The following is a 23,058-nucleotide window of genomic DNA, read 5'->3' on the forward strand; positions in this document are numbered from 1 at the left end:
TAGCTTATATTTGATTTTTCTAGGTTAGTATGGAGTTTGTATACATTATTTTTAAAATAAAACACATAAGCAGGTTATTTTTTATTTTTATTATAATAAATAAAATTCAGTATATACAGTCTAAGATTATACAACAAAGTTAGCTATTGGGATTTATTTCGACAGTCTTAATGGATTCAGGTTCTAGCACAACATCGATATATCTTAGAGCACTTATCCTGACTCTTACATTTGTTTCATATGTATTCCTGAAAGAAAAACACAACAATGAATATAAGTAAACTTATTAAACAATAGCTTTGTATTTATTCTGTTAATGGCGTAAGGAGGTATTGATCTTTTCAAATATCTTGGCGGTTCAAGGTCATCTGCGCAGTGCCCTCCCCCGCATCTCGCTATGCACCATTGTGTTCTGCGCAGCGACTCGCGCAAAGTTTAGAACCGGCATAATATATGAACACTTCTGTATTTTTCTGTATTTTCTTTTTTATACCAATATTTTTTTTAAATGCTAGCTAATGGTTCTTACATTTAATGTTATATGAATTAATAAAATATCCATAAAATGACTTACGTATTATGAAGCACAAGTACTATGTTTCCCTCAGGAGTGACAACAGCGATATTTGGTACTGTTGTAGTACTCATTCGAGATACTTCTACCACTTGAGACCCTCTCGGGATGAACTTAGAGAAGTGTCCTAATGCATAGTACATCGGCTGTTTGATAAATTCATCTCTTTCCCCGTAAACAAGTACGGGAGCGTCGACGTAGTTGTGGGCCCAGTTCGGTCCGCCATTCTCGTCTAAACATAAGTTCCAATCTATCCAGCCAACGACGAAGTTATTCAAATCCTGAGAAAGAAATAGAACTTTATTGGTGCTTTCAAAGATGTGATTATGATAATAATGGCCAAGGAGTGGCAAAATTCCACATTAAAAAAATTAAAACGTGACAAGTGGGTGACTGTACTTTTTTATCTCCTAAGATAGTCACATACTGTGATTAAATACTTGGATTTCAGTAACTGAAAATAAATTTAATCTTGCAATGATAATTATATAGATAGATTGTTAACTTGCTACCTCCTTAAAAATGCTTACCTCCAAAATACTGCGCGTGTACTTTGAGGCGCGATCCCAAGACCCGACCTCCACCTTGTACTTATCCCAAGGCATAGGACCTACGAAATGTATACTTGTTTAAACATAAAATCTAACAAAGTTTTTTGGTATAAGGTGGTAATATATTTAAATGATCAAGCGGCCAACTAGCGAAGTGACCGCTGCCTATAGACATCCTGTTGCCTACCTATTATCTACAGAGGGCGAGACGCATAAAAAGAGGATTCCCTCCATATAAAGCCTCGCTCTCACCAAACCCTTCCCAACTCTTCCTTACAAGAAAAGAGAACCAAAATTAGGCCTTAAGCACGCGCACTCATGAGACGAAAGGTGGATTTGTTTCGACTGGACTCGTGTCTTCCGTGTGGTTTGTTTCGTATCGGTCCCGACCAATTCGTGCAACATATATTGTTGCTGGCTTTACTCCTGTTAAATTTGACGGTAAAGTTGTTTCAATAGCCTACCTTCACAAGCTTCAGTGGAGAGCAAGATCTTGCCGGGGTACCTCTTCTGAATCCTGGTAAGTACGGTCGCCGGCATGAAGTTGCCGTAGTAATGTATGGCGATACCGTCAATGTATTCGATTGATTTAGGATCTTCTTTCTCCATCTAGAAAGAAGTTCGAATTGATTTATAACTTATACAGAAATGAATAGAAACTTTTTGTAATACGTTTTAAAATTTAAAATACAAAATTATCAGCTGCAAGACTTACACCTCTCAGCCAGATTGGTATGATGTATCGCTGGTCATCAACTGCTAAGATTAATGTCTCATTAAAGCGAGATTTCCTCACAGTTGGTCCCAGATTGTTTGCCACCCATCGTCCCTGGAAATTCATACATTATTTTTAATACTAGTTAAAGCCAGAATAAATATCTTGAACGAATTATTTTCATTTGTCAACTTTCTGACCCGATATACCACAATCCCCCTGTAATCCGTCGCTAGCTTGGCGACAAAAACTCGATAATGTATGTTCGACAACGTGACTAGAACCAGATTTAAGAATCGAGGGTGAATGACACTGTATTACTTACTAGTTGTCTTGGGAACCAGCCCAATGAATTGAAATTGACTGTTGGTACTACGCCATTAATGGGCTCGTTGGTTGTGGTGATGGCCCAGATTTTTATGTTGAATTTTTCGTATTCTTCAAGGAAACTGAAAAATAAAAAATTTACATTACTTACCACAACAAATATAACAAATTAAAAAAGATTTTTATCTTATTATAATGACCTAAACAATAATTTGTAGCTATTGCAATGTAGCTGTTTCCTATATATCTAATACTGGCTATTATACAAGACATTTTTACAAAAAAAAAAGTTATAAATTCTCTCTGCCTTACTTTAGTTTATATGTTGTTTTCTTGGTGCTATAACGTGCAAAGTCAAAGCTTACCGCATATGATAATCGGCATAAGACTGATAGAATTCAGGTTTAATTTGTCCAAAGCCGGTGATGGCCTCGTTGGTTTTCATCCAAATAGGTGATGACCACGCAGTCGCAGTTATTTTTACTTCGTCTGTTGCCATAGCCTTTGCCATCTCTATCATTGGGATCTATGAAATATTAATTATCAAATTATCGTACATGAACGTAAAATAACATTATTTATTTCTAATATTATAAATGCGAATGTTTAGAAGGATGGATGGATGGATGTTAGAAGGTATCTCCAGAACGGCATAACAGATCTCGATACAATTTGGCATACATATGTATAGAAAGAACACATAGGCTACTTAATATGTTTTTAAATCCGTGCGGATAAAGTCGCAGGTGACGGCTAGTAATTCATAAAGTACATATAATATTTATTATCTTTCAATCAATTCATGTATCTGGGTAATCCTGTAAAATCGATTAAATTAAAAGATAAAGATTCAGGTACACATGTACTAGTCAATCTAAATAACAACTTACACTCAATGTGTATCTGCATTATTAAAAAAATTATGAATTTAGTATTATTTTATTATTATTTCTAGCGTAAGATCATATCGGCTTATACTATAAAATCGTAGCTTATAAACCGTTCACGTAGTACTTATGTTGAATTTTCTCTTACATCGAAAGACCCTTTTTTAATTTGGAATCCAGCTGTGTGTTTTAAATCTATTTTGCATTTTAATTGTCAATAAGTACTGTAAACTTGTTCTGTTAATTTCCATCTCAGTAAAGAAAGGGATAGTATGATGTATCACTTTCTCACCTTATAATCAAAGTCCTCGCGGCTGAGAGAGTAGTTAGTGAGAGCGGCGTCATTCCACGGTAGCTCGTTGTATGTATACGGATGAGTAGAGAAGTCAGCTCCGGCTATCGGGACACGGATCATATTGTACTCTAGGCCCTCGGGACCGAAGTATGTACTGCAAATAGAACACAATTATAAAGGAAAACCTAAAAAAAATATGAAATTACTAGAATAATTGTGTTCTACCACTGCGTAATCTTACTTCTTACTAGTATTATAAATGCGAAATATTTATAGAGATGGTTGGATGAATGTTTGTTTGAATATATCTCTAGAGGGGTTTAACAGATCGCGATGAAATTTGAGATACATATAGAACATAGTCTGGAAGAACAGGTAGACTACTGATTAGGTTTTTTTTCAACTCTGCGCGGACAGAGTTGCTTGTGACAGCTAGTCTAGTCTAAATCCTACTAGCGGGAGGGGAGAAGGTACTAAATTCGACGCATCATAGAATGTTATTCAATAATATCCCGCTGTTTTCTTCCCTTAACCTCATATCCACGTTAACGGTTGTCAGTTTTTAAAAGTTAGAACCTCTTTTGTTTTTCTAAGTATTAAACACATCTTGACAAGTGTGCGCGTGAGTGAGTAAACGTCGCCCCCGCGCCGCTCAGCCAGGTGTCAAGTTTGGCGCGGACATATATAATTAATAAAGTCGGTGTCTATATTTAAAATGGAAATAAACACATTTCATGAATATGGTGTACGAGTTACTTATAATGAAAAATGTCTATAAGTCTGCGTTTATTTCGATATATTCCCCAAACGGTTGGACTGATTTTAACAGGACATGGATATTTTTACTGGAGGTGGCTGATGTGTGCGGGAACAATGTAAACAATTTTTAAGGCGCCGTCGAAGTCGTGGTCAGTCGCTAGTTATGTAATAGGTAATAGTGTCATCATAGATTATGACTAGACCTTGTTTATGATAGGTATACCACCATTTAGTGTGATAATCTTTTTTGATAATTATTATACATCCAAATGATTTATTGCTATTGTTTGAGGATTAATATTATTTGAATGTCATTTTATCAACTTATGCAATATTGAGAATGTGTAAATGGATGGATGCTTGTTAGATGGTATATGCAGAAAGGATCAACGGTTCTGAATTACATTTGGCATATGTCTGGAAAACCACATTTTACCTATTATCCCGGAAAACTATACCCATAAATCTTTACACGATTACTCTGCAACGGTCTAACACATCTTATTAAAATTTGGCATTGTTATATAACAAAGTCTCGAGTAACACAAGATATATTATTAAACAGCTTGCAGCTCACAAGCATATAAGACGTATGAATAACCGGACTGCAACAAATAGCATTTTGGGATACGAACAAGATTTATGATTTTTAAAAGGAGAAACGTATACAGAAAAAAAATATGTATGTGTAAGTAGAGAATTGTTCAGAGTGTAAGAACTAACTTCATGAGTTGCTCCTGCGCCGAAGCAGATAGTTTGCGCCAATTGATTCCCGCGGCGTCGGTCACCGAGCCTCCGAAACCCTCGATTGTTTGCTTCTTAGATGACGTCATGACGCGGAGTATCACGTTGTTCTTTATACATACTGTTACGAAAACAAATAACAAGTATTTTATTTTTCTCTCAAATTGTAATTAAAATGAAGTGATGTTTTTTTTCTTCTAAATCTTAATCTTGTCTAATTGTGCGCTTTGCTGGCTGTTTAACAAATAATACAGTTTTGTCTACAGCATAAAGTTTGAATATCTACACAATTAAGAGGTCAAAAGTAAAAGTATAAAATAGTACATACGACTGCTTTCAATCGAATCATCGTCTTGCGTTGATTCGTTACTTAATTCATATTGTGCTGCACCAATACCATTCACAACTCCGTAACTTTTCTCGAATCGCTTTCCATCCTGAAAATAAAAACTAAAAATTAGCTATTACAGTTAGAAATAAAACTAACTTTAAACTATACATTACTTACATTACTGCTCGTGTACGCTACGAAAGTTCCTTTTGCTGGTGTTTCCTTGGTAATTGTATCACAGTAATTCGCGTCGCAAACGCATACGATCGACCTGCCCTCTATACCCACATCGCGCGCTCTGCATGGCAAATCTGTACGAATAATGTAAAATAGATAAAAAATAATGTCACTTAAAATGCTGTAATAAAAACTTCTTTAATATCCGTTATATTTATTAAATTTGTTGAGGATACATTTTTACTTTCCAAACGTATTTTTTTATTTATTTACCCTTCATTTTTATCACTTTTATAAGGCAAGAATAATTCCAAAGCTAGGGTGTTGAAAAACTTTTTCTCTGATTCCAAAACTCTAGTCCTTGGCCTTTAGGAATGCTTTAGTGGTATAAATTACGTATAATTCTTGTATTCCTTACTACACTTTATAGTTAGAAGATTTCATTGGAACGCGCCAGATATTTCTCGTTAAGGAGAATTTCCATGAAACTTAATATATCAAATAAAACGAATTACACTTAATAATAAATATAGAACATACCGCAATTGCCAGGTTTGAATTCTCCAATAAGTATAGTTAACGTTATTATAAATAATTTTAAAGTTTTCATTTTGTTAATTGATCGTGTTACCTCGATCAATTTACAATCTTGAATAAATTTATAAATGCTTTTATGAGAATTAAATGTTATTGTTTGTGATGTTTAAAAGTTGATTGAATGTAATTGATACGGTATTTACACTATCAATACTGATAATCAACATTAACACGTTAACTGCCAGAACGATTTTTCGAAAAACGAAAAAAAATAAATTAAAATTTTTGTCTCAAACCATTTGAAAACACCTTAAAATATAATAATACCTTATTTACATTGCTCATATACTTATTATTTACATATGAATGGAAGTATGGCTCGTCGGACACAGTCCGACACGGCCTGATTGAAACATTAGCTTGTCGGACATATAGTCCGACATGGCAGCTAACGTGTTAAGAAGCGATTTATTTTGTTTGTTTTAAATTTTTAAAGGAACAATAGTTTATCAGATGACTTATTACAAAATTCAAGGACGAAAAGGCAATATAGTGTCGAATTGATTTTAAACAGTTCGGTATTTAAATGCCACTAAAAGATATCGCTAAATATAAATTAATTATTAACGTTTCCATTATAGGCAATTTTGTTGAAATTTTATAAAAAGAAGTATTTTCTCTAATAATAAAAAAATTGCATAATGACAAAAATATTATAAATTAATAATAATTTTACATGCGGTTTAAAATATAAAAAAAAATATTTACAATAAAAATAACCTTTTATCAGCCATTTTCCCTGCGATATAAATAAAATGTCTTTGTTAAAAATTGCTAGTTCTATTAATTATCTCTGAAGTATGTGAAATATTAGTAATAGGATTTTTGAACAACCTGTATATGTATTTATGATTATCTTGATCCAGTTTTTTGTTTACTAATCGAATTATCTTAATATTATATTGAATTGACCTTCGTTCATGGATTTCCTAATAAGGTCGTGACGAAAACATGATAATGAAACTCCTTCAAGTTCAAGTACTGCTTCCTCTTTCAAAGAGATTGTATTCCTCTCTGGAGGAATTTCACCCGAAAGGCTGCTGCAATATGTTAGAAAGTAGCGATAAATAAAAATCATTTTAATATAGATAAACAATTTTTTTTTCAAAAGCAACAGCTAAATGCGAAAACAATGTTTCGTCGACAGTTACATCTATTTCGCCATACTGATCCTGTAAGAACGAAAGGAATTAAATCAAAAACTATTGGATTCATTTGAAAAAATCTTATGCTATTAGAAACATTATTACTTAGTAACATAGGCCATTTTGTAACTAGATTGTTTTATCTTACTAATATTATAAATGCGAATGTTTGGATGGATGGATGAATGTTTGTTAGAAGGTATCTTCAGAACGGATCTTTATGAAATTAGGCACAGATGTAGAACATAGTCTAGGACACATAGACTACTTAATAATTTTTAATAATTCCGCGCGGACGTAGCCGCAGGCGACAGCTAGTTATTAATAATAATGTAATTAGTTGCATTATACTTGTGTTGTTGAGACTATAATAATTATTTAAACTATTAATAAATTGTATAATTAATTACGAAGTAAAGGAATTTTCATTATCAGATCAAGTACTTGGACGATAAATTAGAAAGTCAATTATCAAGACATCGCCCTTGCTATTTGTGAACGTTTATTATATATCCAGAAAGTTATCTAGATCCGTCAAAATGGCGCTGTACAGCGTTGTTCTGTAGGAATGGGTACTTAGACTTCAGAATAACCTAAGACTTAAGCACTAGCCTGTTAAGTCATGTTTCATCATCATCATCGGCTCACTTTACTAGGCTCGGTGCCCACCCTAAGTGGTGACTAGGCCATAGTCAACCACGCTGACCCAGTGCGGGTTGGTTGACTTCACACATATCTTTGAATTTCTTCTCAGATATGTGCAGGTTGCATCACTTTGTACTAAAAAAATTATCAAAATCGGCGCACCAGGTGTAGAATAATGTGGTAACACACAGATTAGTAAGAAAATAATATACACTTGGATTTATGAAGACAATATAATTAAATTTTCATACAAATCTTTAACGTAATATTATCTTTAAAATACTGTACAATATGTCGACCGGCTTTGTAAATAATCATTTGCTATTTATTTGCTAACCCCTTAAGAAAAATAACCTCAAAAACAACTAAGCAAATGACTGTTTCCAAGGCCGTCGACTAAAATTTCTTTTTTAATTTTCATATTGATATGGCAGATTGTCGATATGAAAGATCGTTTTTAAAATAAAAAATATAACAAGCTTCATCGTAGACAGATAATAGCTATTTATATTCTGAAATTGCCACTACCTTCATACTTAAAGAATATTGCCGTCTCTATTTTTTTCTAAGACAATGACAGGGATGACAATATTTTTATACAAGTATTTGGTTGTGCATATATAGTCAAATAAGGCCATCTGACCCGGTGTTATTACTGTTAGGTCAATCACAAAACATGTCAAAAGTTGAATAAAATGACAGCTACGATACGACAAAACGTGACAGTTGTTTGACATTGACAGGTGGGCGTTAGTGAACTATCAGAATTTAGTTCGAGCTCCGGGTCAGATAACTTTGTCAGTCTATAGCAATAAAACAGCTTAAATGACATTCTTATAGTCAATCTGTCTACGGTAAAAAAAATATTGAAGCTTTATTTTTTGTACACAGGATAGGGGTCAATCCTGGTACAAACTTGTTAGAATTATCGACTTTTCGTCGTTATAAAAAGTTTGTAAAAGCAAAATTCACTTAGAAACCTAAAAGTGAAACAAATGCACTAAAAGTACGAATCTAGAAAAGATACACTAAACCATTCCCTTCTGTTAACTAGCAAGAGTCGAACGAACTAATTAATCTCACTCTGAGTACAATAATATTACATAAAAGTAAAAAAAAAATCACATAGGAAGCAGATCTCTTCGCTATTTTCTCAAATTAATCAAACAATAAAGGATAATAATCAAATAATCGATGTTTATTATAATAAAATAATGTTTCAAAGCACCAAACATTGTAACATCGATGTAACGTAAATAATTTTAATAAACATCGATGTTTGCAAATATCGATATATGAAATTCGATAAACATCGATTATTTAATTTAATTATCGATTTTTCTGAACGTTTCGATGATTGATGTTTTATTAATCGATTATTTTCGTTTTCTAACAACATCCAATCATCGTGATATGCGAAGTCGTTCAAAATAAGCTCAGAAACTGTTTAATAGCAAAAAACATTTCGGCACCAAAAAAAATTTAAGTTCATTCGCTTAAGTACTAATTATTTCACATTACCTACGATTTTGCTGAACGACCATTGCCATATTAAAAAATAAAACCTTAAAACTAATCACTTTACAATTTACCTAATATAAATCTATGAAATAAATACAAAAAAAATCTCTTACTATTATCTAAGATAATATTTTTCTATCGCATGTCTTGAAACTATATTATTTAATGCACATAAGGTTACCGCTGTAAACTTAAAAAAGGGGGGACCCTAAAAATATTTGACTAAAAGAGAGATCAAATCATTGCCACATTATAAAAAAAAATAAACTTATTTATAATCAGTAGGCCGGCACTCTTTGTACTTTGGAAGTTTAAAGAAAGCAGAAGCGGCCCAGAGTTTGCTGGAGATATAACTTTGATGGGAAAACTAAAAAAAATATACCAAGAAAAAAATATTAAGCTACATTCATAATGGAAATGACGATTTGTAATAACAATGGTTAAAAATAATATTATATACCAATAAAATAGAAGTAAAAAAAAGTCAAAGACGAAATGAGAATCTGCAAAACGTTTAAAAATAAACTTTTTTTTTTAATGTTATAATACTTTGTAAATAAAATATATAATACTTTGTAAAAAAAAATTCTTCGAATCGTCATATCCAATCATGTATGCATCTCAGAAAATGAGTCGATAAAGTAATAGAATCTTATTTACACGGTTACTAGAAAAAGCTGCCAAGAAAAAAAAATTCAAAGCATCATTTTGAAATATAGAAAAAAAAAATCAAATATATTTTTTTATTCAATAAAATTATGTATATGTAAAAATACTTTTATTGCAATTTAAATTGGAAGCTCTCGAAATCATGTTTTAGTGGCATGAAATGATAAATACATTAACTTAAAAAAAATCATGTAAAAAAAAAAGAAACATGATTCTTAGAGCCTTATATTTGACAAATTAATTTCAACGCAATTTAAATTATTGCGTGTTCATATTTGAATACCTTGTTTATAATACATCTTTATACATCTATAACAACTAGGGTTGCGACGTAATATCGAAAAACCGATAATACCAGCACAGATATATCGATATTAATATCGATATAAATCGATTCAATAAAACACATGTGTAAATACATAGTCTGAGACTTACAAGGTTTTATTCAGCATAATTCCTAAAGGAAAAGTGATATTTGAAAATAAATAAATAAATCCCTATTTTTTTTTAAGAATAATGTTTCTTTAACATAAATATCGATATATCCACACTTTCGCATCCCTAATAACAACCTTGATTGGCTAACTGTAGTATGTACAATATTATAACCGAGTGGCAAAGACATACGTGGCAGAAATACAAAACGATCTTAAAAGTAAAGAAACATTCAAAATACAAAAGTAAAAATTAAAAAAAAAAGCTGCCACATTCCTTACGATTCATTTCGTAAAACAGCGTTGTTTCAAAATCATTAAAAAATAATGATCAACAAAATAAGATATTAAATTGTACCAAGAGCACTTAAATGAATCAGAAAAATTTCTAGACGACTAAATAAATCTATTCTTAACCAACCTATGTATTGAATCGCAGTTATCTAAGTTTTAACATTTCCACTGGGACTGACACGTCGTCACAGAAGTCGCAGTGGAAAAATTAAAAATGCTCAAGTAATTTATGTTAATGTAACATAATTAGAGGCACTGTGTGTTGAAATCTATAAATTTCTTAATATTGGTAATTTACACGCAATTTTAAGGTTAGATTTTGTGAAAGTTTTTTTTTTCTTTTGTGATCCATTAAAGATTTTTTGATTATCCTTTTTTTATTTTAACCGTAGACTAAATCGTTCCGAACGTCCGTTGTCACTATATGATACATGATATTTAAAAATTGAGCTATACATAAATCTCCATTTACAAAAATACTTGTAGCGTAATTTTTCAGATCACATTTTTTTTCTTCTACATTTGCATCACTAAAATGTCGATAACAACGATCTTTTTGTCCCACTTTGAGTATATTCTGTCGAGTCTGCGTCGGTCTGTGTAAGTACTGAATGGTCCACAAATATTTATAGTTGGCCAATTTGACCATACACGATTCTTAAAACATTATCTTGTATCACACATACAATTTCAAATTTTAACACCAAAGATAAACAATCCGAATATTGTAATAAAAAAATTCAACTTCAAATTGCAAAGACAAGACAGAAAAATAAAGTCAAAGAGTAGTAAGTCATAGACAATAGAATAAGGAGAGCCCAGCTCTGAAATTTATTTTTTAAATAAATTAGAATCGTGTATGTGTACAGTCTACAGTATTGGTAGGACAGTGTTGTGTTGTGTTGTGTTGTTGTGGTGGTGTTCAGTCTTTGACGAGCCTGTAGATGTGATGCTGCGCGCCGTGCTCACTATTCGACACTTCAAACACAAACGCTGCACACAATAATGTCTCTTGAGTATCTCTATTCGTCACCACCTGCAAATGAAACAACATATTAAAGTTATTGCCGAATTCATTTTAAAACTCGACGTTGGCAACTTTCGGGCTACGAACGTTTTAATATCAATTTTGTTCTATTTGCCCAGCGTTCAAATTACAGCGTATTTTTGTATTTGTATGCTGAACAAATTTGCTTTAATAATGTTTTGTTTTAAGATAAGTATGGAACTGTGTTGGCTTCGGTGAAGCACCGGGACATATGGTCACTATGGTACGAGACTGTGTTGACTTTGCTGAAGGTCACAATGGTACGACACTGCGTCACTATGGTCGACTGTACCTGTAGTATGGTGAAGTTCTCGAGCACGCTGTTCATCATGTACTTCTCGGGCAGGTGCTTGAGCTTGTGGATGAAGTTGACCATGTACTCGCACATGGGCGAGCGCTGGATGCGGTACACGAAGCGCCCGCCCTCGAACCTCGCGTACTCCGTCTCCACCTTCTCCACCACCTGCTTGCCGAACGAGCACACCTTCGTGCTGCACATTATTGTCATGTTCTCGTTGCTTTCGTACCTGTTACACAACAAATATAACTTGTCAACTCTAGCTACGTTTCAGTTAAAAAAAGAATTAGGAAAATGGGGCAACCACGAGTGGAGTTATGTAGTAACAAAGAAATATACAGGCAAATTAAGAACTTTCTTTTTGATGTCGGTTAAAAATAACATTAAATGGGGAAAAAATTGCCTTTTGCTGACTACAAACGTCATCTTCCCATGAGAGACTACCACAAACATACAAGTTTTTAGTTTTTCTCACAATTTCCAGTAAACTTGTATAAAGTACTTAAATATTTTTGGTAATGGTGTTTTGTGACAAGAAGGCTTAATGATCATCATCTTCAGTCTGGTCTAATGCTTAGTTTAAGATTTTGACGAGAGTGGAACCTATGACTACAGACTAGTCCTCTTCTTTACTCTAGTTCTGTTGTCTAAGAATGAGAATGGGAGGGGATGTATAGCAAAGGAAAGGAGTACTTACACACTAGTGACCCCGTAGAAGGCGCCCGGGTCGTCCAAGTTATTCGTGTTGAGATCCGCCCAGAACTTGACAAGGAAGAACGCGTTCCGCGGTCCCTTCTCGTACAACTCTTTTAGGCCGCCTTTCTTCTCAGGGAATTTGTCGTTTATTTGTTGAACATCTACTGACTGAAATACAAAAAATAATAAGTTAAAAATTTTCTAATTTCTTGTGATAGAAAGGCTAGGAAAATGTACACTCTTTTATTGGTCTAGAAAAACTTTGATTAACAAAGCATATGTAGTGCACTTACTTCTAATAAGGGGTCCGCATAGGTGACGGTGCCGCCTATGTGGACGAAAAGGTGTTGCGCGGGCGCCGTGCTCGGGGGGTACTGCAAATTACAACGATAAATCAAATTAGTATTATTAATAAACAGTGATAATATGCCAGCACAATATTTATTGCAAGAATGGGCCTCGCCCGGTGCAATACCACGACCATACAAAAGACAGACGTCAAGTGGAAGCAACTGCGCGTTTTGTCTGATGAGTGTGCGTCCCAAAGGACTAATTTTAGTCTTCTTTCCCTTCTCACTCTTTTCTTATAATGAAAATATGGGAGAAAGGGACGCATAGGAAGGGGAACTATTCGCTTCCTGCGTCCCCTCCTCCATCGATTAAAGGGAGACAACTGAATTTGCAGACGTCTATGGGCTTCAGCGAATCCAGATGACCGCTTGCTCGTTTTCCATCTAATAATATACAAAGTAATAACAAATCTAAAATAAATTGGTCTATACTAAAATGTTATTATTGACATGATAAGGAGCCACTATTGATTCATCTGTCAATTTCATCTTAGATCTAGTATTAAGTTTACTTACCGTATCCGCGTCTCTTGGATGCTCAACGAAGGCGGAGAACTCAACCAGTCTGAGCTTGTGCGTGGCGATGGCGCGGCCCTCCCACGGCGGCGGCGCCACGTCGGCCGCGCCGCCCACGCCCACGCCCACACCGGCGCCTAGGCCCACACCCTTGTAGCCAGCGCCAGGGAACGGCTTCACACTGTAACATGTCACACACATAGGTTACATGACCTGCTAGAAGAGAAGAATAGGGATATTTGACTATCGTCTGAAGAAACCCTTAAATGTTTGCCTAACAATGATTTGAAACATAGATTTTGATGTCTCAGTCTGAAAGCCTATTCCATAAATCGCCTGTGCCATCGCCTTAACCTCTAAGGTTTAAATGCAGTCATTATTTGATCAATCAATTTGAATGTTATCAATTATTTAAAAAAAAAACAAATAAGCCTGGCTATACGTCTATAGAACTTCTTAAATAGGTAAGTCCATATCTCAACATATGTATAGCATACTAGCGGACCCGACAGACGTTGTCCTGTCTACACGTCTTAAATTTGAATAAATTAATATGAAGTTAATATTTGATGAAAATTGTGAATCTAAACCATTCCCAGATTCCCTTGAACACACACAAAAAATTTCATCAAAATCGGTCCAGTCGTTTGAGAGAAGTTCAGTGACATCCACACTCACAGAAGAATTATATATATAAAGATATAAACAAAACAAGATTTTATTGTATGACTAGCTTAGATATCTAAAAGGCATGTAATCTAATTAAACACTAACGTACTTATTACGTACAAATGTTACGATTTATTTCTATATATAAACCAGAGTACTTATGTCATGTCTTTTCGTTTATGTTAAAAATTATCAACTTACTCTTGCGAGGTGCCTGCTTGTAGACCAGGTTGCCAAAATTGCTGAAAAGAGAACAATTAAATGATTATAATATTAATAAAAAAATAATATAATAGACAATAAGGTATTTTTTTGTAATGTTATAATTTTGTTAGAGTCATTAAAATAGCCCAAGTTGTTAAGAGCAACAAATTCTCTACACACTGAAACAGAAGCATATTATTCAACACTTTTAAACAATACAAGCTTTCAGGATATCAAAGCCTTCAATTACATTTATTAATTTAATTTACACAAATAAAGCAAAAGGTATTTTGGACCTTTGATATATTGATCTTAGAAATTTAACGTCGATTAAAAAATAATCATGAATCTATTGAATTTTTGTAGAAGTAAAAGTTGTAAAAGAAGAAAGATGACATATATGTTTTTGTATACATGATTCGGTAGTGAAAACTAACGGTATAATTATTTGAAAATGTATAAAATCACACTTTGTATATGATAACACGGAGTTATTTTGTAAGTAAAGCGATTCGTATGTGATGTTATTTCAAGAACTTCTTGTAGTGCGTGCTTTGCGACATGCCTTCACAAGTCCGTTCACCGAAACCCGTCCTCGTACATTTGTCTTATTAAATGTTCTTAAAGATCGCTTACGAATTAATTGTACAAAAAATTACAATATTTTTTAGTGATAGGACAAATCTGTGCCAAAATTTTAATCTTCAGAAAGGACTTCGCTATCTAATAACAAATTAAAGATCTCTTTTGTGCTTGCATTTACAAACTTAGCCTTACACTTTGAAATCATGTTGTACACTTCAAAAGGGGCTATGTTACTGCTATATTTTTTATTAACAAAACTAGTTCAGATCTCCGGTGAGTGTTGAGGCTAACTAGAAGCTATCAATTCGTGGAAAGAGTAACGGGCAACGGCGAAGCAACAACACAGTATAGGCAATCTAGTTCTGTTCACCGGCAAGTAAGACAAAGGCAAGCCTCGCACCGTGTGGTACGCCGGATGCGGCAGGCCGGCGACTATCTGAGCACTCGACAGCGTGCTCATCGACTGCATCGCCTTATCCTTCATCACACCACCGTCCTATAGCCATCATCCATTGTTATCTCATGTTATACTAGCTAGTTAGTAGAAGATGGTAACTTTCGCCACTTTACGAAGAGCTAACCCAACTCTTTGAAGAATCTCAGCAAACTTTTTATGTTGCTTGTAATCTCCGGCAATTATTCCAGAGCCGATATACTGAATCCAATAGTCGATTCTACCAGGCGGTGTTGCATCAACGAATTAGTATTAACTGGCTAGTGTCTATTGTTAACGCGTAAATAACTAATAGATTAATTCGATTGAAATTTTAAGATATGTTTCATCGTCATAGGTTGCCTAGTCCTAGCATTTCATCTCTTTTTAATAAAGATATGGTAAACTGTACCCAATATCGCACCTTTTGTTTGGTATTAATTAATTATGTTGATTTGATATTCTTATGCAATTGCTGATAAGGATTATACGAATTGCTTCATATGACCTACATATAAGACATTATATTGTTAAATACTGCTTACATGATAAAATATAACAATAGCTCATAAGACAATTGATGTATAAAATATAAGGGTGTTTACTCACCACTTTGAGTTTGGCCTGTATCTCTCTTAGCTTCCGCCTCGCTAGCACCTGTATGTGTGACGAGACCTGTTTTCTTGTGCGGGTTTTTCCTGTCCTTAACTTAATATATCTCGCTATGAGCTCGTTCCTTCCTGCAACACGATTTATTGCACTTAATTAGATAATAAAACGAATGGGGAAAGCTTAAGACGCTGTGACGAAGAAATTAAAATGCGACGCTGAACGAAATGAACTTTGACTTTATTCACTTTGAGTTTTATAAAACTTTATATAATATTAAATGAACATAATACAAAAGTAAAATGTTTTTTTAGAATTATGAACTAAAGAATCAATCTAGTATCCGATTTCTTGGAGATTATTGAAATTTGAAAACTGCATGTTTACACGAGTATGATTTTACGCATAGATAGAGTAGAGTGCTATTATTATATTATATGCATCCAAATTTTGTATAACAAAATTAATTAGTGCATGTAATGTGTACACAGTAGTATGTCATAATGTTTGGTAGCGAGCGAGAGCGTGGCATTACGTCCGCGCAAGGTAATTGTTTGACGCGCGTTTAGAGCGGTGACATCATAGAAACAAATTGGCCGGGCGTGGCTAAATCACCGTACACCTCACCTGCAGTTAAACATGTCAACGCAAACAACTATTACATACTTTTTTCCTATTATTAATATGTTGAAGTAAGGCAAGTCATTGAACCTTTAAGATTTGTTTCATTAGAAAATATACAGTACATTTTTATAACACAAACGCTGTCTAATGTAAAGTAAATTAATGAAAACATAATTAACAGCCTATGTGTTCTTCCAGACTATGTTCTATATGTATGCGATATTTCTTTAAGATCCATTCGCCGTTCTGGAGAGACCTTTAAGCATCCATCCATCTAAACATTCACATTAATAATACTAGTAATTATTAGGGATAAATAAAATCATTTGTAAAAATTCAGAATAGTTTGTAATAAAATCCCTACATTCCTGCCACAGTATTAGACGCAGAAAAAAAGTAATTGGACAGCAGTATTTTTGAGGACATGTATAACCTGGGCAGAGATTATAAATGGACGAATAAAAAAGCAACCCTCGCCCTCGTCAATTGACATAACCCGCGAGATAGTTTGAATTGTGGAACCATTGCGAGCGCGCCGTGGCCCCGGACCGCGCCGACTGCGCTTCCAGGCCCGCTATTTTGAAAATATTTTGAATAGCTATTTTCAATAATTGAAACTGCAACCGAATATTTTGAATAGCTATTCAATTATTGAAACTACAGCCGGGCAGGAATGCGAGCAGGCGACGGGAGAGCCGTCGATTTATTTTAATAGTTTCATCGAATAACGTACACCGATTCCAATGAATCCATCATTTAACATAAATATTGGTTTTCGGGATAAAACGTTTAACATATTTCTCATACGATTGAATCAATAAACATTATGAAATGAATCCAAACGCTTCTGTTTATTCTGAAAATATGCCCACTATGTATTTAATTACTACATATAAACTAGGTTTCCACTAATAATAACTTTTCGTTTTTAGATTGTAACCGACTGCAGTAGTAATGTTTGATCAATAGATCATTTTTGATTTAAAGCCAACCCATCAATGATGCAAATTCGAATATATTATATCGAATCTACATCCCGCATATTACAATGGACGCATTCCCTCCCCTGCTATGCCGTCTCGATAATATATTAGCGTGTACACCGGCAAAATTATCTCCATTATAAGCTGGGCTACCACATAGCTACGTATGTATACAACACTTTACTGAGAAATACGCCTTTGGTATTTGACGTCGGACTTACGACGTAAGGTTGGTCTTTATCTTTGTGAAATGTTAGTGGTTAGGAATCTGTTAGGTGAATTTAATGCTAAGAAACAATATTTAGTGACAAATTTTCTGTATTTCTCTGAGGTTTATTAGATTTAGGTAACGCGTTTTCAACTTTAACTTGCAGTTTTCTATTGGCTTTCATATCACAATAATTTTTAATCTGCCAAATTAAAAAAAAAAGTTTTAATAGTCATTTTGAGTACTGTTTAAAAGTCCAGGATAGAATAGCATATGTAAATATATCACAAACATAACGAATTGTTTCGTAAATAATAAATACTCATAGTAATATCAAAGGATTTTAAATAAAAGCGTTTTGTTTCATTGTTTTTCACAAAGTGAACAAAATAAGTAGAAAGCATTAAAAGCATTCAGCGCAATGGAGTCCTACGAGATCCAATTCTCTCGATAGTGTATTAATTCGTGGACAATGAAAGACTCGACTAGACCAAAGTAAATTGAAATCTCATTGAATTCGGGGAATGCGAGGCGACGGGAGACGGTTGCTGTGAATTTAATTAACCCCTTACCGGCTCGTTGGGGCGTACGTCACACATACGCATATATACGCAAGCACCGATTGATCGCCGACCGACGGATAAATTTTCATAATTGAACCTGCCCAATGAAATCATCGAGAACTTATATAACATACCCATAATTTATACCAGACTTTTACTACAGAATATAATTCAAGAAAGTTGGTACTTTTATGGGTTTGTTGATACATTAAAAGGAGAAGTGATAGAATATTTGCTTATAAGTACGATGTAAAACGTTATAACTCCATTTTTGATACTAACCAATTCTTATTGTGAATCTTGTTAAAATGAAGGAAAAGTGAGTGCTTTAAAATGTCAATTCGCAAGTGTAAAGTTTTTCATTAGGCGCTAAGAATTTAGGGCTCAATAGAGAATTGTGTAAGATTAAAGTGAAAGTCAGTCGTAATATCGTGAAGTAAAGTTTTGTAGACTGTGTCGGGACATTCTTGGGATCGCTATGGAGTTATGGCACCGTTTCGGGAAGTTTTCACGGCGGGTGTTGGGTTAAAATTAGCGATCGCTGCGACCGAAACGCAATTAACACGAGATTAATACGCGATGGATTTAAATAATAGTGAACCGAGAAATCAAAATTATAGACAAAGTTCCACGAAATTCTACGAAAATTGTTCGTAGCTGCTAACAGGTGAGTGTGGTACTCAAAACTTTAGCGTCCCTTTTTGTATGTACCTTTTGCCATTTAAAGTTTGTAATACTAGATTTCAAGTAACTATGTACATATGTATTTGTTTATGTTTAAGTCACACGAACATACCTCCTATCGACTATTTAGTTGAAGTAAAATTTTAGGACGAATTTAGGTACAATAAGATGGTGCTATAAACAGCAAAGTGTGGCGACAGATCGCCGCGGAATCGACGTGTATGTAGTAGAGTGCCTTCACCCGAATCGTCGCGTGCATCCGATATAAATAGCCGAAGCAGAGGATGAGAGCTGCGTTTCTATTCCGTGCCGAATAGAAAAACAAGAGATCATTATTTATTAGTTGGTTAGTTGGCTAATTTGGTCCGTTGGCAACGGCTACGCTCTCGAGCGCCCCGATCTAATTGTGCGTGTAGAGACATGAATATTCAACGTTTTCTACGACATATCATTTTCATAATATAGACTGTGTGTTGCTTTTTAATTGTTTTTTTATTAATCCTTTCAAAGAAGATAAATGAGATTTAAGATTTTATAATATGACTAGCTGTCGTCCGCCACTCCATCCGCGCAGTTAAAAAAAACTTAATAAGTAGCCTTTGTATTCTTGGCATACTAGGTACTACAACTGTGCTAATTACTATCAAGATTCGTTGAACCATTTTGGCGATACCTTCTGACAAACATCTATCCCCAACCAAACGATCGCATTTATAATATTGTGTTTAGTATGAAATATTAATGTAAACGAAATTGAACAGAAGGACATTTTGATAAGATGTTAGTGTATTAGTATCGGACATAATATATTATGATTACAAACGTCTATAACATAATTTATATGATAACCGGAGTGATATTGAAGAACCATCAGAAACACATTAACGTACCGCCGACCGCCGCAACTCGGCCTTGCGATTGTTTTCCATTACAGCTTTTGTGACAGATAAATTCTTATTAGACCTTTAATAAAACATTTTAATAAGTATTATAAGTCGATCGTAATGATATATGAATTGACCCACGCATTGGTGGTGAACAAGATAGACCGACGATTTAGGTAAATCCATAGAAGTCTGTGGTCATCTGAGGTTCTGATCAATTTAGGATTTCATTGTGACTTATTCGTAAAGCTTAGCACTTTATCGATAGAGCGATTTACTTGTTACTCGTTGCGTATATTGCATTGGAAACTTTAAGAAGACTTAGTGAAATTAACAAACTAAAAAAACGTTACAGAATAGTAGATTCCTTAAACGACATGAATGGCACAATAAAGACGTTTAAATGTCAAACGTATTGATTGTTCTGCACTACTGGATGTAATAAAATTACGCATAGTAATCAGAGTTCGCTCAAAGACGTTACAAATGAAGAAAGTACAAAGACATAGCGTGTTCCAATAAAAGAAACATTCGGAGAGGTCGAGGCAGAAATTCACGCTGACCCAAACAGAAGATATGCAGTGGAGCCTCGAGAAGGGTTGAGCCGAGACGCCGTAAGGAGGTCCGCGCGGGAGACAATCGGGAGTTATGGCCGAAGGCGGGCGGGGCGCTAAACAACGGGAGCGAAACCCGCCCCTTCTTTATATTTTCTTACTGCGTTCGCTCGGTGGCGGGCCCCTTACACGCTCGCTCGCTCACTAATTGCGCATTCTTCGCATAGTTTAGCCCTCCCGGCGCGCCCGTCCCCCGCCGCGACCCCTGCCCCCGGACCACGTGAAGCGCCGGCGAAACTTTCATACTGCCAGGATATTGAGCGGTTTTGAATGTCTTAACTCACGAACGCCTGCAGCGACGCTGCCAGTGCTCTGTAGGCTAACTGTTGCCAACTGTTCGCCACCGCACCGCGCCGCTTCGTCTCTGCTCTCGGCTGAATTATCGCTCACGTGTGCTGCCGCCGATAAGATAATTATTGCTTATTTGAACTAAGTGACGGAAAACCGCGTATTAACATAGGAAAACTACATTTCCTAAGACATTGACCCAATTACATTTTGGTCTATGTAAATATTTATGTAGTTGGAGCTGACTACATGTTTAGGAACTACAATCAAATGAATAATAGTTGTAGATAGATTTTGCTATTTATAAAAAATCGAGTCATGGTAATATAGGCGATAGGTGAGAGGGCAGTTTAGTAATTTCCCGGAGATTATCCGCGACTGCGACGGGTAAGGGCGAGCCGAGGGCGAGGGAACAGACGGACGGACAAGGGTGACGCACTTGAGCTAGATTAAGGCCGGGCCGACACGTCCGCGAGTAATGTGCTCATATATTGTCCGGACGAGGCGCGTGCCCGCAATTATATGGACGCTAGTGCCGACACCGCGGCTCTACGTGGCCTTCTCGTTTTCGTCAAATGCCATAAAGAGGACTGCAGCGGTCAATGCAGGCCTAAGAAATATTCTGTAAGAAACTAAAATTATCAGCAAGGTTCAAGTTTCTTGTTTAAACATCTTGACATAATGAACGCAGTGTTACAGATGAATGATTTTTTTTGTAACACTAAAACATAGGATGTTCTATTTTTCACTTAGCGGAAAAATAATAACATGGTTTAATTTATAAACTGAGCCCCACAAACATCTTTAATTCACCTTAAATGTAATAAACAATTTGTCCGAGGCCTCGGTCCCGGCATAGGCGTTATTAAAACGTCGCATTTCTTTGCGTACATTAAATCACTTAAGGTGGACACGGCGTCTGATGTAGATTTGTTTAGCAATTCCATCCGGAGCGGGCTTAGCGGACAGTCCTTTAATTAAAACCCGGCCGTGTAATGTTGGTGTGACGCGGACTTAATGGCAGTCCGCAGGCTTAATGGCCCCCGACGACTTTAATTGTTCCACGTCAATTGTGCCGGCTTACGTACGCGTCTCCGAAACTCTACCAAAAATCACCATGCGTGCCGACATCAGTACATACTGACAGTCTAGATTGCCAGAAGAACTGAATAATGTAGCTTTGAATTTGCTAATAAATGTGCTCTTAAATACGAGGAAAGATACAAGGAAGAAGAAACCCTGGAATAAAGCTAATTTCATGGCTAGAAAATGCTGAGTAGTGTATGTTGACTTTTTAAGAAAATGGAAGAGAAGAACATGAATATTTTCAATTATCTCATTAAACTTCAAACTGACACTACTTCAAACTACATACATTACTAACTAGAAACTTGCTCCGCTATGATTAAATTCACTGTGTTTGAACACCTTATCGGTCTCTTTTCAATCTGGACATGTCAGAAGTATGAATAAGAATTTCGGCCGTAAAGGAAAACTAAGCAAAGAATTTGGTACTACCCATCAACAAACATGATTACTGATTTCGTCAAAACTTTTATATCAAAGAAACGTAGCCAGAATCAATTGGGCGTATCATTGTTATTGTTCATTAAACGCAACTGTCAACGTAAAAAGCGTGTTACACTGTAGTTGGCCGCACTCTTAATGTCCCACTGAGAGTCGCTAACAATATGTCACAAATTGACTATCGTTAGTTGCCAGTATCGCAAACATTAACAAATGCTCACTAAACTGGCCAATATAATACTAATTAATTTTTTTTGTTCCAATAAAAAATATACGGACAAATTGATAATGTCCTTCTTTTTGAAGTCGGTTAAAAACAATAAAAACCTTCTAGGATTCTACATTACATGATCGATTAGTACGTAATAGAACTTTCAGTAGAAGCATGTTTTACAATAACTGGACTGAGGGAGGACCGTGACATTTATTGGATTACAAAACGTGAAGTTTTTATGACAACTTACAGAAATGGGTGTCAAAAACATAACAGAATTCGAAATTGAACTAATATTAAAAGAACCAAATTTTATTAAGGATATACTGATAAATGAATGAATATGGTGATCGTGACCACTGGGTTGTACTGGCTCCATTAAAATAATAAAAGTAA

The 23,058-nt window shown here is 34.9% G+C and overlaps 2 protein-coding genes across 4 annotated transcripts in view; both read right to left on the minus strand.

Annotated features, from left to right (window-relative positions):
* Positions 1–70: 70 nt before the first annotated feature.
* On the minus strand, positions 71–6,033 carry LOC106123608 (glucosylceramidase). Its single transcript, XM_013320023.1, has 12 exons — positions 5,901–6,033; positions 5,361–5,494; positions 5,181–5,289; positions 4,832–4,973; positions 3,347–3,503; positions 2,533–2,693; positions 2,166–2,289; positions 1,841–1,954; positions 1,590–1,734; positions 1,105–1,184; positions 575–855; positions 71–248 (listed from the first exon to the last, which is right to left on the minus strand). Exons 1-12 carry the CDS (start codon positions 5,968–5,970, stop codon positions 140–142), a joined length of 1,626 nt encoding a protein of 541 aa, XP_013175477.1. The 5' UTR covers positions 5,971–6,033; the 3' UTR covers positions 71–139.
* Positions 6,034–9,854: 3,821 nt separating this feature from the next.
* The window catches only part of scalloped (TEA domain transcription factor 1 homolog scalloped), a 75,625-nt gene continuing 62,421 nt past the window's right edge, over positions 9,855–23,058 (minus strand). For 2 of the 3 annotated variants that reach the window (XM_013319789.1, XM_013319790.1), the window contains 8 exons: positions 16,074–16,204; positions 15,432–15,527; positions 14,444–14,484; positions 13,574–13,754; positions 13,001–13,081; positions 12,709–12,875; positions 12,006–12,240; positions 9,855–11,701 (listed from right to left, as the gene is read on the minus strand). In XM_013319789.1, the coding sequence (XP_013175243.1) occupies positions 11,588–11,701; positions 12,006–12,240; positions 12,709–12,875; positions 13,001–13,081; positions 13,574–13,754; positions 14,444–14,484; positions 15,432–15,527; positions 16,074–16,204 (1,046 nt within the window). In that variant the 3' untranslated portion in view covers positions 9,855–11,587. The remainder of the gene's footprint in view (positions 11,702–12,005; positions 12,241–12,708; positions 12,876–13,000; positions 13,082–13,573; positions 13,755–14,443; positions 14,485–15,431; positions 15,528–16,073; positions 16,205–23,058) is intronic. The other variant, XM_013319791.1, reaches the window with a different exon arrangement.

Source organism: Papilio xuthus, unplaced genomic scaffold (genome assembly GCF_000836235.2).
Source record: "Papilio xuthus unplaced genomic scaffold, Pxut_1.1 DF826115.1, whole genome shotgun sequence".
Lineage (NCBI taxonomy): Eukaryota > Metazoa > Arthropoda > Insecta > Lepidoptera > Papilionidae > Papilio > Papilio xuthus.

Bases quoted from the DNA above. Each gene is read 5' to 3' on its own strand.
- LOC106123608 (XM_013320023.1), bottom strand. From the start codon at position 5,970: ATGAAAACTTTAAAATTATTTATAATAACGTTAACTATACTTATTGGA. The intron at 3,504-4,831 runs GTTAGTTCTTAC...TTCTATTTGCAG, and splicing joins GCGCAGGAGCAACTCATGAA to TACATACTTCGGTCCCGAGG. The intron at 1,955-2,165 runs GTAAGTAATACA...ATGAATTTCCAG, and splicing joins GCTGGTTCCCAAGACAACTA to GGACGATGGGTGGCAAACAA.